At 41.8% G+C, this 12,500-nt stretch overlaps 1 protein-coding gene across 1 annotated transcript in view; it reads right to left on the bottom strand.

Moving 5' to 3' along the window:
- slco4a1 (solute carrier organic anion transporter family, member 4A1) overlaps nt 1-12,500 on the bottom strand; it is a 30,670-nt gene that overhangs the window by 5,687 nt on the left and 12,483 nt on the right. Inside the window, exons 2-9 of the mRNA XM_023415588.2 lie at nt 9,444-10,590; nt 7,185-7,275; nt 5,612-5,733; nt 5,358-5,469; nt 3,096-3,250; nt 1,622-1,892; nt 1,099-1,261; nt 415-590 (exon numbers count right to left, since the gene is read on the bottom strand). Of these exons, the coding sequence (XP_023271356.1) occupies nt 415-590; nt 1,099-1,261; nt 1,622-1,892; nt 3,096-3,250; nt 5,358-5,469; nt 5,612-5,733; nt 7,185-7,275; nt 9,444-10,290 (1,937 nt within the window). The 5' untranslated portion in view covers nt 10,291-10,590. The remainder of the gene's footprint in view (nt 1-414; nt 591-1,098; nt 1,262-1,621; nt 1,893-3,095; nt 3,251-5,357; nt 5,470-5,611; nt 5,734-7,184; nt 7,276-9,443; nt 10,591-12,500) is intronic.

Genomic DNA, 12,500 nt, shown 5'->3' with positions numbered 1-12,500 from the left:
ACATTTTTCATTCATCTGCGACCACAGTGGCAGGAACGGAGATTAAAGTTGGCATTTTCATAATTTCCACTTTTCTTTTCTTTTTTTTTTCTAAAAAAAAAGAATGATTGATGATTTCTTATGTATCCAGCAGGTTGGACAAGAATACTCCTCATCTCTACTAATAATATTTAAATGTCTAATAAATATCAAGCATTGAGCAGTGGGATTTTATAAATACGAACGTCACCAAATTAGTCATTTTATATATTTATATTATTTAAAAACTATTAAATTAAATAACTTAACACAGTCAGAAGGAAATATTTTTACTGTGAGCTCAATGAACAAACTTAACAGTGCTGTCTTCTCCCAGAATCTACACTACAAGCATCTGTTTTGTTTTCTTTCCACTCTCTCACTGTAGCCACCCACCTGAGTGTGGCAGTGAGTGCTGGGATGCTACAGAGGAAGGTGAAGGAGATGATGATGAAGAGGAAGGAGAGGAAGGCCGGCATGTGGTGGCAGGAGCTGCCACACTTCCCTGCGAGAGCAAAGCCCTCTTCACCTGACGACACATTCCCCACCACACAGCTACATCCAGAGTACACCTGAAAACACACATACACAGACACACACACACACACACACACACACACACACACAGTGTAACATATACATACAAAGACTGTTATGATAATGAGGTCACAACTCAACCTACTTCCATATCATAACTTCAAGGGTCATTACACTGACACTACATGTATTGTACTATACTATATTATATATTGTATTATACTACAATACACTGATGATGTAAATGACTGTAACTGAATTGGGTTCATTTGCTTACATTACTGCTTGTTAACATCTTATGTTCAGCGATGTGTATGTTTTCCAATAAACATATATGTATTTCAGAGCAACCATGACGCCTCATATCTGCAAGAGGGAAAGCTTCAGCAAATGAGAGGGAAAATTTGTAAATTAATTGTGTAACCTCTATATACAGGCTTTCCCTCTCCGTCTCAGATCCTGGTAAATCTTATCTGATTTCCCCCTAGTCAGAGTAAAGTGACACGAGCACTGTGTGTGTGTGTGTGTGTGTGTATACTGTACCTGTTTGCCGGTGGAGCGTTCGGTGTGGTTGATGGAGCTGCAGCCAGCATGGCAGGGGGAGTAATACATGACACCGTCTGCCCCGCACACCGGGTTATACAGCTCTCTGACACAGCTACAGCCTGCGTTACAGCCCACTGTCAGGTTCTCCTCTAAAGACGAGCTGCAAACACGAGCGGGAGGAGGGACGGAGGGAGCAAACGTTGGAAAATGAGAGTGAAGCAGAAACAGCAAACAGACAGGGAAGAGAGATGACGAAGAAGGACGTCATTAGTCGGAGTCCACTTCCTAAAAGTGAAACTTTTCCACTACCTTCCTGCTATAGAACAACTCCTGCAACTTTTTATTTCTTACAAGACATGAAAAAAATTAATCAGGAGAATAAATATAAAATAAATAAAGCAAAACTAAAATGAACACTAGTCAAATGAATAAACTGTGACTAAAGCTGGTGTACATTTTAGTAAAAAGACTAATCACATCTAAACTAAATCAGAATGAGTAGCCAAAGTCGACGCTGCACCTGTTCCAAAGGTGCAGCTCGCTGGGCTTGTCGTACAGGTGTTTGTACTGGTCCAGTTGGCGTTTCTCCATCAGACTGGACTGGTACGGTGCTGTGACCCCAGCCATTGGAACGTTGGGGCAGTGGATGAGAAAGATGAAGATGGCGACCAGGCTGACCATCGCACACATCATGCAGAAGCGGATGATACCCCGACAGCGCAGGTTCAGTCTCTTCACAATGTAGCCGCCCAGGAAGGTGCCACCACCTCCTGCAGGCACCACCATGTATCCTGGGGGGGGGGGGGGGGGGGGAATCAATCAATCAATCAATTCTTATTTAATTTCTTTACATCAGGGGTCTCCAACTGTTTTTACTCTGATAGCTAGAGCTCCTCGTGTCTTATATTACTGGTTACTTCACATATCGTATCAAACACTCGAACTCATCTCCAAAACAAAGTCATCAAATATCAATATCCAAAACATCTGAAAATCACATCAGACAAAAATCTGCGTCATGATTCAGTCAAACCTGAACACACAGACGTGACAACACCACTGCAAATAAACGTCCAGAAATCTGCTTAGAAATCAGAGAAAAAAGAAAATCCTTAGTGAATAATCCAGTGATAGTTGTCTGTACACCAATGGTACATAACTGGAACTTAAAATAGTTTGTTCAGTACACTTCATTTTCCAAGATGTAAACAAACATTGGCTAAAAAAAATGTGTCTCAAGTTGAAGCCCACAGCTTAAAGCAGCTTAATCCATGGCAACATATTCCTGGTTTCTTGGAAAGCATTTAGTTTAGAGTGGTGAGTACGTCTGTGTATTTGATTTAGTTGCATTTGGAGGAGATTTACTGAGTGTAAGTTGCGTGACGGACCCCTCTTCCGTCATCAGCTTTCAGGCTTTGTTTTTGTGTTCTCATCCTGATTGTCAATTTGTCTGCAGGTGATTTGTGGGCGGAGTTGCCAACCTGTAGTTGAAGGCACCTGGGCCTGGTGCCGCCCACTACTATAAAGCCCCGGCTTCATTCAACCAGAGCTCTCTCTCTCACCTCATTCATTTCCCCAGCGTTGCTGTCTTTTGTTTTTCTACATCCAACGCTTTCACACACACACACACACACACACACACACACACACACACACACACACACACACACACACACACATTGCCTTTAACTCACCCACTCACGTACACTCACCACAGATTTACTGATGCTCACATCCCATCGTATTTTGCCTTGCTCATGTGTTGATTTTGTCTTTTGTTAAATAAATTTATCCTTGTTTTCATCTCGTTTTGCGTTTCCCTCCTTGTGTGTCACAGCCTTAGAGCCGGGTCGTGACAGTTGTGTTGCTTAAAGTTTGCACTATGCATCCACGGTGTGTACAGACTATATTCTCAGAAAGTTTGGGTGAGCCCCTGCTGGCTGAGGAGGCGCCTACTGGAGACCCCTGTTTTACATCTTTGTTCATCACCTTACCGAACCATGTAGCAGCCTCTGATGCACTGAGACTGAATTGTGACTCCAGGAACTTTGGACCAAAGGTGGACATGCCAGCGATGAGGGTGGCCTCAGTCGCTCCAGCCAAACACAGGAACAGGAAAGTGGGATTCTTCAAGAGGAGCAGCACAGACCTGGAGAGAGAGAGAGAGAAGAAGAGTAAGGGGCAGTGTGTGCATGTAACTGAATAAATATTTGCTTCTTTTTTAATTAAACCAGTCCACTCTAATCCCAGCCGCCTGGAGACGTCTCTAATACAGTACAGATAAACACCGCACCAGATCTAAAGATATATCATCATGTTACATAAGGTGCCGTCTCTGTAATCCCCCGGTGCGGCAGAGATGACATCACATTGTGGTTGCTCGATCTCGTAGTAAACAGAGTTGTAGACTGCTGCCACTCACACCGACATGCAGCGTGCAGTGACGCTTCTCTAAGAATGTGACATTTGTTTCCTTTATATTCGAATCTATTGATGGAAAGATTGTCGTTATCCAAAAAGAGCAATATATATGTGTGTGTTCATTCATAACAGTCAGGTTTCCAGTTTACACACAGCCGAGGATACGCACACCATCATCGCAATGTCACAGTAGCTTACATATGAACATTTTCTGTATCTAGAAATGGAGCGACTCGCTGGACGCTGGTTACAACTAAGGATTTCTATTTAAGTTTAACATGTGAATTTCTATGCTGCACTCATCCTCACATTTTCAAAACCTTCTCACCTCACATTCAAAGACATCTGTTAGCTCCAGCTAGCTAACATACATTTGAGTGAGAAATGGCAGCAGCTAGCAGTAGCCCACTTTTTCTTTAATTGGGCAGGTAAAAATTGATTTGTGTTGGTTGTTATAATTTGGGGAACATTTTGTACCATCAGGAAAGTTTAGAGGGAGAGACCTGAGGTAAAGGTACCGTGTGAGAGAGAAGGGAAACAACTTTAGCTGTTTGACAGGTAGTTATTGTAGTCTGGCTGGCTCATCAACATGATTAGCAGTTGCAACAGTGGCAGTGATGTGCAGCTCATGGAGGATAATAAGAGCGACAACTTTCTAACCTATTATTATAAGAAAATCAGTCACGACTCAAATCTGAACATGCAGACACGATAAACATATTTTTAGATACAGTGTGACTAAGACTTTCTTACCTCCAATGTCTATTACAAAAAATCATTCATAAATCTGCTTAGAAATCATAGAGAACAGACTCTCCAGAATTTGCCTGTGAATCATCACGTTGTGTTTTTGAGTTTTCTGTAGAACCAAAGTAATTCACTGATGTCATGTGTACGTCTAATGGTACATAGGAAACTAGTGCCGCTAATTTGCGAATGATTTGCGTACTTAATTTTCCAAAATGTAAACAAAGCCAACAGCGTAACTCCCTGAATCCATAGCAACATTACACTTTAAAGTTTACATCTGTTCATATAAATGAAGAATTTTAATGTTCATGTAATATCCAAAAGACTTTTTTGGGAAAAAAACAAACATTTAATTAGCCTACTGATATTTAAGCTTTTTAAAGCTCATACATCCTCTTGTAAAAAACCTTAACTTTAAACACATATAACTGATCACCAACACATTGATCCTGGAACCTGATAAAGTTTTGGCTGTGGCTCAGTAGGTAGAGTTGGTCGTCCACTAATCAGAAAGTAAGCGGTTTGATTCCCGGCTCTTCCTGTCGAAGCGTCCGAGGGCAAGAAACTCAGCTCCAGTGTAACGTCGGTCTGTGAAGGGGTTAATGTTCCTTGTAGTGTAAAGCGCTTTGAGTGGTTGCTAAGATGAGAAAACGCTATATACGTGCAGGCCATTTACTTTTGCAATATTAATTTTATATCCACAAAAACACAATAACAGCATGAGCTCTAAAGTGTTACTTTAAAACAGGTGTTTCCTTCCTCACCTGTTTCTTTTAAAACTATCCACCCCCTTATTAAAAACCAGGGCTCTGACCAGATTACTAGATGCTAATATCTAATTCTGCACTCTAAGCTAACAGCCAGGTTTCCTTGTTAGGATACTAAACATTTTCCATCTATTAAGGATGAAATTTATGGCAAAAAAACAACATCTTGTGTTGATGTTCCCCCTCGTTCTGGTGTGTTTTTCTAATCCCCCTGTACCCAAACATCTCAGGATGATGTCACTCAAAAACCCATCTATACTATATCCAGAACAGCTCCTCTGCTGCCCTCTCGTTATGGGATAAGGTGCACTACTTTACCTTGGCATGTCTTTGACTGATTTGCCAAACTGAGGGTCTGAGGCTGTGGTGTGGCTCCCGTCCTTCAGCTGGTGGGCCTCAGACACCCGCATGGCCACATACTCCTGAGAGCCTGCAAGAAGAGGCAGAGGAGGAGTAAATGAGACAGTGAGGTTGATGAGGCTGGACATTACTGCACAAATTTTGTGTGTGTGTGTGTGTGTGTGTGTGTGTGTGTGTGTGTGTGTGTGTGTGTGTGTGTGTGTGTGTGGTACCCGGTAGCTGTCGTGGGTAGCCCAGGATGGGGAATGCTACCAGTAGAGCTGCTGCTCCTCCTGCAAGGAAGCCGATCCACCAAGCCCCGACCCACAGAGGGTTCTCTGGAGTCATCTCTGTCCTGTGACAACACACACAAACATTGTTTGAATTACTTTTACAGATGTTGACAACAATTTTTCTACATACATCTGTTACACACAGTCTGAAATAACCCCCCCCCCCACTTACTATATAGGTCACTACATTTGTATATTTACGTACTGTATAGTGTCCTCCAAAACGACACACACACAATGAAATAAAAAGGTATGTACACCTGTTGTGTCCGAAGTCACTCACTCATTCACTATTCTCTACTCACTATCCAGGGAGTCCTACGTAGAGGATGATGGTATATATTGCTTGGTGAGTGACCATCGGTTGGACACTACTTTTCATGATGCATTGTGGGATACAATGAAAGGGTAAATATAAAGCGTATAATAATTTTCACTATGCATTCAGACAGCACAACAAAATGGCAAACTAAAGTGAGCAACTATTTCCTATGTATCCTATATTTAATCAACGTTACAGGAACAGGTTGGGACTATTAACCGTTAGGTCAGGTGCGGATTTGATTCAGAGATAACTGCGGGTAACAGGTACTGAGCTGTGCAGGTAGGGGGCACATGCAGTTTTGCAAAATTGGACCTGTGCAGAACTCTGAATTCTGTCCTTCAATATATAAAGAACACTAAATGGTTTACTCAGTAGTGAGCAGAAAATTGAGATTTTGGACGTGGTCATTGTTAGCAGGAAACCAAAAAACTATGCCGGGGAGTAAATGTAGTGCACTATCCTGTAGAGTAAACAGGGCAATTTCGGACACAGTCCTACTCTTTGCTAGAACACACTAGTTTCTTCTATTCTAGCCTCTTCTATTGTTTTCATGGGAGTAGGTTTGCATGTGGACAGTACGGACATGTCCCTGCCAATATTTGAGTGAACTCACTGTTTGTAGTGAAGTCATTAGATAATTCTGATGCGCACTCCCAGCGGCTACGTCTCCAAGATGACTGATTTAGGCGCATTTTAATTGGCTGAAAGGGCAGGGATTACCTGGAGGCTCATGTCATGTGTAAATATTGCGCTCACCGCAGACATGGTGAAGGCGAGAGTAGTTCAGTGTGCGGTTAGTTATGTGCTGAGTGCTGCCAAGCAAGAGTGAAAATGTAGTATTTCAGATGACTCCCTGTCCTCTTTCTCCTGAAGTGCACGGCACACATAACTTCAGTTTGTCCGTCCTAACATGTTTTGTACTACACTTTGTTACTGGTAGGAATACTGAATATAAAAATGTTTATGTAGGATGCAAAAATGCAAAAACATTGTTTTTGTTCTCTTTTCCTTGAAGAAGTAATTCCTGATTTCCTTTCTTTTGTCTTTGATCTGTATTTTAATTTTGTTTTGGATGGGTGGCAGAGTTGTTGTGTCCATACCAATGTTGAGACCAAACCTACGCCCTTGATTGTATTATACTGTAGTTTCCTCTATCTTTGTCCATTCTGCCACCCACAGCAGACTCACGTTAGGTGGATCTCGGTGTAGATGTTGAGGAAGTATCCTCCCAGCAGGTAGCCTGCTGCCGGACCCACAATGGCTGCAGTGTAGAAGATTCCTGGGGAGGATGGAGAGAGAGAAAGAGGGAGAGAGACCACAGAGACAGGCCATGGGTGTGTCAGTACAGTGACTACAGTACAGGCTACTTCCTACTTCCTGTTTCCTACTTACCTCTTCCTGTCCCACAGGTTAAAAAGGCCCCATTGTTCTTTATTGGTCTCTGTATCTACAAAGCTCACGTTTCATGAGAAAAAAAGAAGCTTGAAGTGAAAAACTGTGTGTGCATGTTTGTCTGTGTGTTTTGGTGAGAGTATTTTTACTGTTCTCTGCCGCTATTTGAAATGGGTGAAGGAGACAAGGCACGATTCAGGGATGTTTCGAGCTATAGCTGTTAAGAGTGAATGGTTAAGTGTGAAGATGGGTGATGACAGGAGTCTAAGAGGGTCAAAATTACAGGGCCAGCACTTCATCTCTGATGATGGCAACACAATTATAACATCAGAGATGATAATGTTGGTGACATTTAAAGAGAGAGGCAGCATCTGTGTATATGAGCCCATTTTCTCACATCTACCCAATAAGCTCCTTCATGTGTATCCAGTTCTCAGTAAAAGAGATAACAACGATTCTGTGAGTCTGTTCTGGATAGTTGCTGCTAATAGGAGTCATTACACAGTGTCGGTAGGGAGACACTTTATCTGATCCAAGAGGGAACGTGTCACAGCAGCAGCACACATTCAATTCATGCAACACAGCAGAAGGCTGGTGTTGAAAACCTGTAACTATAACAGTCAGTTTATGGGTCAGTGTGTCAACTCACGGTTTGTGACAAGACATGTTGGCTTTTGTGTGCAAAAAAAAAAAATCCCCATTCATATGCACATATGTATACAGACAGCAGATATGTTTGAATGTAATTAGTATAATAAAAGATGCAGTTGGAGGTTTTTCCGAGGCCTGCTATTTGCTGAATTCCCATTATTCATTAGCAGTCAGTGGCTCCTCTTCATTGCCCAGCTGCCAATATGAGCTGACACGACTCCCTTCTCTTACTGTATGACCTAAACCAGTTGTTTGTGTATCAGCAGTGAGCAGCTGAGAATATTAAACTCTGAGGTAATAATTTCAAACCCTTTTGCCCCACTGGTCAATGAGACAGTTTGTTTAACAACACCATTGTTAGGTCAATAGAGAGCTGAACAATTGGAAAAAAATAACCTAATCCTGATGTTTTAGTTTTTTTCTTTAGTCAATCGATCAGTCAATCACCAGAACATTAGTCAGCGACTAATCAATTAACTTGACTCATTAAATCTGCGAGTCATTTTTCCAAACAAAAGTAATAAACATTTACTGGTTCCAGCTTCTCACATGCAAATACTTTCTAATGTCACTAAATCAAATATCGTTAGGTCAAACAAGGACAAGTCAAGATATTTGATATCAACACCTTGGACTCTAGGAAACTGTGATGGACATGTTTTACTATTTTCTGACATTGTAGAGACCCAATGATTAATCGGATAAATGATTAATCAGCAAATAAATCAATAATAAAAATTTGATCTGTGACTTAAATTACTAAATATATTTATAATTTTTTATAAAATAAACTGCAGACCAGTAGTTGTGGTCTGCTTGAGTATTCCTCTGTAACAAGGAAGGTCTGACACAGGTCCAGGATTTGCATGTGTGTGGTTATAAGAAATAAACTTAAATATGGAGATATGTAACAAGTGATTCTAAAAAACTTAAACAAACTCACTTGTAGCAATTACAAAATCATTATTACTAGGGGTTGCACAAGGTTAAGAGCCCCTGATAGACTTGGCTAGACTAGACTGTTTATCTAAAGCACAACCACCTGCTCTGTTGGTGTTTTTCAAAAGACATATTATCATTTAACTATTATTTAAAATATTAAAATCACAGAGATACAGTGGCGGAACATAAGTAGTGCAGACGCTGGCCTGCAGAGAACATATTAACCAGACAGCCAGAAGTTTCTCTTCTGTGGTGCAGCTGCAGCTGAGGAAATCTGCTTCAGGTATTTTATATTTTGTGGCAGAAAGAAATACAAACTAATATGCAAGTGTAAAAAAAGTGGCCAAAGAACTAGATTGTTACAATTTAAGTAAAGAAACATAACACAAAGTCATTACTGCTGTTATTTCTTCAAAACCCAAGAAAAACATGCTGTAATAATGTATTACTGATGTGACTTACCTATGTAAACTGGCGCATAGTTGGACTTGACGTTCTCATCCAGGTATGTGACCCCTAGTGTGTAGAGAGGCGTAGCTCCAACACCATGCAGAAACTGGCCCAGCATGAAAACAAAACGATAGCTGGACAATCCCCCGCCCTCCTTGTCCTGGCACGGGCTGGTACGGTTGGTAGAGCACATTCCTGTTCGCTCGGGCAGGCTGACCTGGTAGGGGGGTGTGGTGAAGTGAGGCAAGGCAAACACCAGGGAACCCAGTGCCATGATCAGGACCCCCCATCCCAGCCAGCGAGGCTTGTGCCCCGTCCCGCCAAAGTAACTGACGAAGGCTAGGCAGACGCAGGCGGCGATGTCGTAGGAACTGGCGATGAGTCCGGCCTGGTAGCTGCGCAGGTCGAAACGCCTCTCAATGGAGGTGACCACCGTGTTAATGAAGCCATTGATTATCATCCCCTGGAGGAAAGAGGCCACACAAAGGAAGAACAGCACCCAACGAGGGGTGTTGAAAACTTGAATAGCTTTGGGTGTCAGAGCCCCCCAGCCACATAGCTGATCCAAGTCAGTGGAGATCAGCTTTAACCCCATGGGAGGCTCTGCATGAGGTCTTGCTTCCACACCATATAGCTGCCCGGGGAGTGTGGAAGCCCCAGTGAAAATGGGAGGCCGAATGGGGCCATCAGCTCCAGGACTGCTGGGGCTTCTGGGGCCTGAGCCTATGGGGCTGTCTGTCTGGGAGTCCACGGGACTGGGGGTGTCCAGAGAGGGACCCCCACTGAGAGGGCACTCCTGTAGGTCCAGGAGCTCCTGCTTGGAGCTAAAGGAGGCGTCGGCATTAAGCAAGACTGGCATTGCCCCTCTGAGGGGCACTGTGAGGGTCCTGTGGTACAGAGGGAGGATAAATGTGGGAAGTCTTTGAACTGGGGAGACAGAGTGATATGTTTACAACCACAGCGTAGGAAAAAAGAAGGAAATGTGAATCAGCTGAGGCTCGAGGTGAATTTGTAGTGGTCAGGGCTTTGGCAAGCTTGTCTCCATGTGTCCACAGTGCCGAATGTTTCGTAAGGCTCTTCAGGTGCTTCCGTTTACCTCTCTGTACACGGTTGTAAAGGTGGGAAAGATGGCTTTATAGTGATGTAGAAAAATGCCATCCTGTGAAGAGCAAAGAGAGAGAAAATAAATAAAGGTATACGAAGCAATCCCTTTAAATAAGGCACTCAAGCTTTTACAGTGAATCAAAGACTCAGTGAGACTGAACAATTGGCTCCTCAAATTACAGGCAACAAAATAGTTGAATTTTGATGTCTATACAACTGAAACTGTTACCTTGGCTGCAGTCTAATATTGTGTTTTTGCTACGTGTGGATGCAGGGGCAAGAAAACACATATAAACACCCTGACATGGGCTTTAAATCAGTCCTGATGTCTTGTGTGCAGAAATGAGAAAATGGATGCAGCTTCATGCTGTGTGCTGGGACAGACTCAGTCTATTCAAACATTTCTAATTACATAACACAATCTACAAAGAAATTAGTATTAGCAGAAGTTGCACATAAACACAGAGGCTGGAATACACAACCTATAAAACAACAAATTACATACAGACACACACACACAAGGGGGTAATGAAGCATAACAAGCACTCTCTGCTCCAGCAAGCACAAACACAGATCACAGCTTTCATTAAAACAACCATAAAAACAATGTGCAAATCAAGCTGTTTTTCAGTTGATTAATTAGTGCAGTTTGAGACATAATATCCACATTTCTCAGACGACGACCACAATGCACTAACAGCACTTTATAAATGCATAATTGACTCATTGTTGCACCTGAAAGTGTGGCAGGCACTGCCCACAAGGTTTAATTTTATAGCTCACTTGTTAAAATCATATTGATGCACAGTTAAATGTACAAAGTGATGCTGCTAAACACTGATAATACTAAAGTAGAGACTTTGTTATTCTATATTCTGTTGCCATCTGCTAACAGTAACTAGAGGCTGACACAGAAGCAGAATAATTTACTTACTCTTAACAGTTAACCTGCACTCAACAGAAAAATGCATTGTATGTTCACTTAAGTGTTTGTGTGAGATGAGTGTGATGTATTGTTGGAGGACCCTCTGTTATCCATTGATAGAAATCATGGAAATGTTTGCCTCACACAACCTGACCTTAATATTCGACATGTTAACAATTTAAAGAAGTTGAAAAAGTTAAAATAGTATTTCAATAAGTCACTCACAAGTAGACATGTTAGCTGCTGAACACACCTGACAGTACAGCAGCTCAACTGGTTACCCGCTGCTACACAGAAGTATTTCAAACAGAATGAGGAGAATTTTTTAAAACTCTATAATAACTTTTGAAAACTCTTAAAACAGATATTACACAAGGAAACTTTGTACATTATATTATAAACCCAATACATGATGTGAACTGAGGGACACCCCTACAAAACTAGGTTGCACCAGCCTGCTTTGTGTGTCCATAATGTGCAAAACCAGTGCTTCTAAAGTAGCTCTTTATTGCACTTTACAAACATTTTCTAATCTTATCCGTATACAACAATAGCTCCTACTTTAATTACATACAGCAAACTCATTCATAGCAACATTCATGCTTTGGAAATAAAATTATATTATTTGGTAACTCCAATTTATATAATTGCCCATAATAAATCATCTTTATCATGAACTAAATAAATATATATAAAATAAATCAAATTATGAATATACTATATTTAGCTTCCTACCTTCATTCCAATAAAAATGAAAGAGAGATGGTGTAAGAGAGACAGCATAAAATAAAGATGGAGAGTCAGAAAGGGGTGTCCATGCTAGGTCCTTAGCCCGTCTCCCAAAGCCTCTTATAGTCCAGAGCTGAGGCAGCACGTCAGCACATTCACACGCCCCCTCAGTGGAGTCCTGCAGGCAGCCTACAGGGAGGGGGGGAGCTCCCAACCCCCCCGTAATCCACCTCACTGATTCTGGAGCTTTGCTGCCTCCCACTGGAGCTATTATCGCTATCAATTTATATTTAACCTAAAGCTTAATGTGG

This window comes from Seriola lalandi, unplaced genomic scaffold (assembly GCF_002814215.2).
Source record: "Seriola lalandi dorsalis isolate HSWRI2012SDOR001 ecotype SW California unplaced genomic scaffold, Sedor1 jcf7180002054554, whole genome shotgun sequence".
In the NCBI taxonomy this organism is placed as follows: domain Eukaryota; kingdom Metazoa; phylum Chordata; class Actinopteri; order Carangiformes; family Carangidae; genus Seriola; species Seriola lalandi.
The sequence above is the reverse complement of the archived record's forward strand: the minus strand, read 5'-3'. Positions and strand labels throughout refer to the sequence as shown.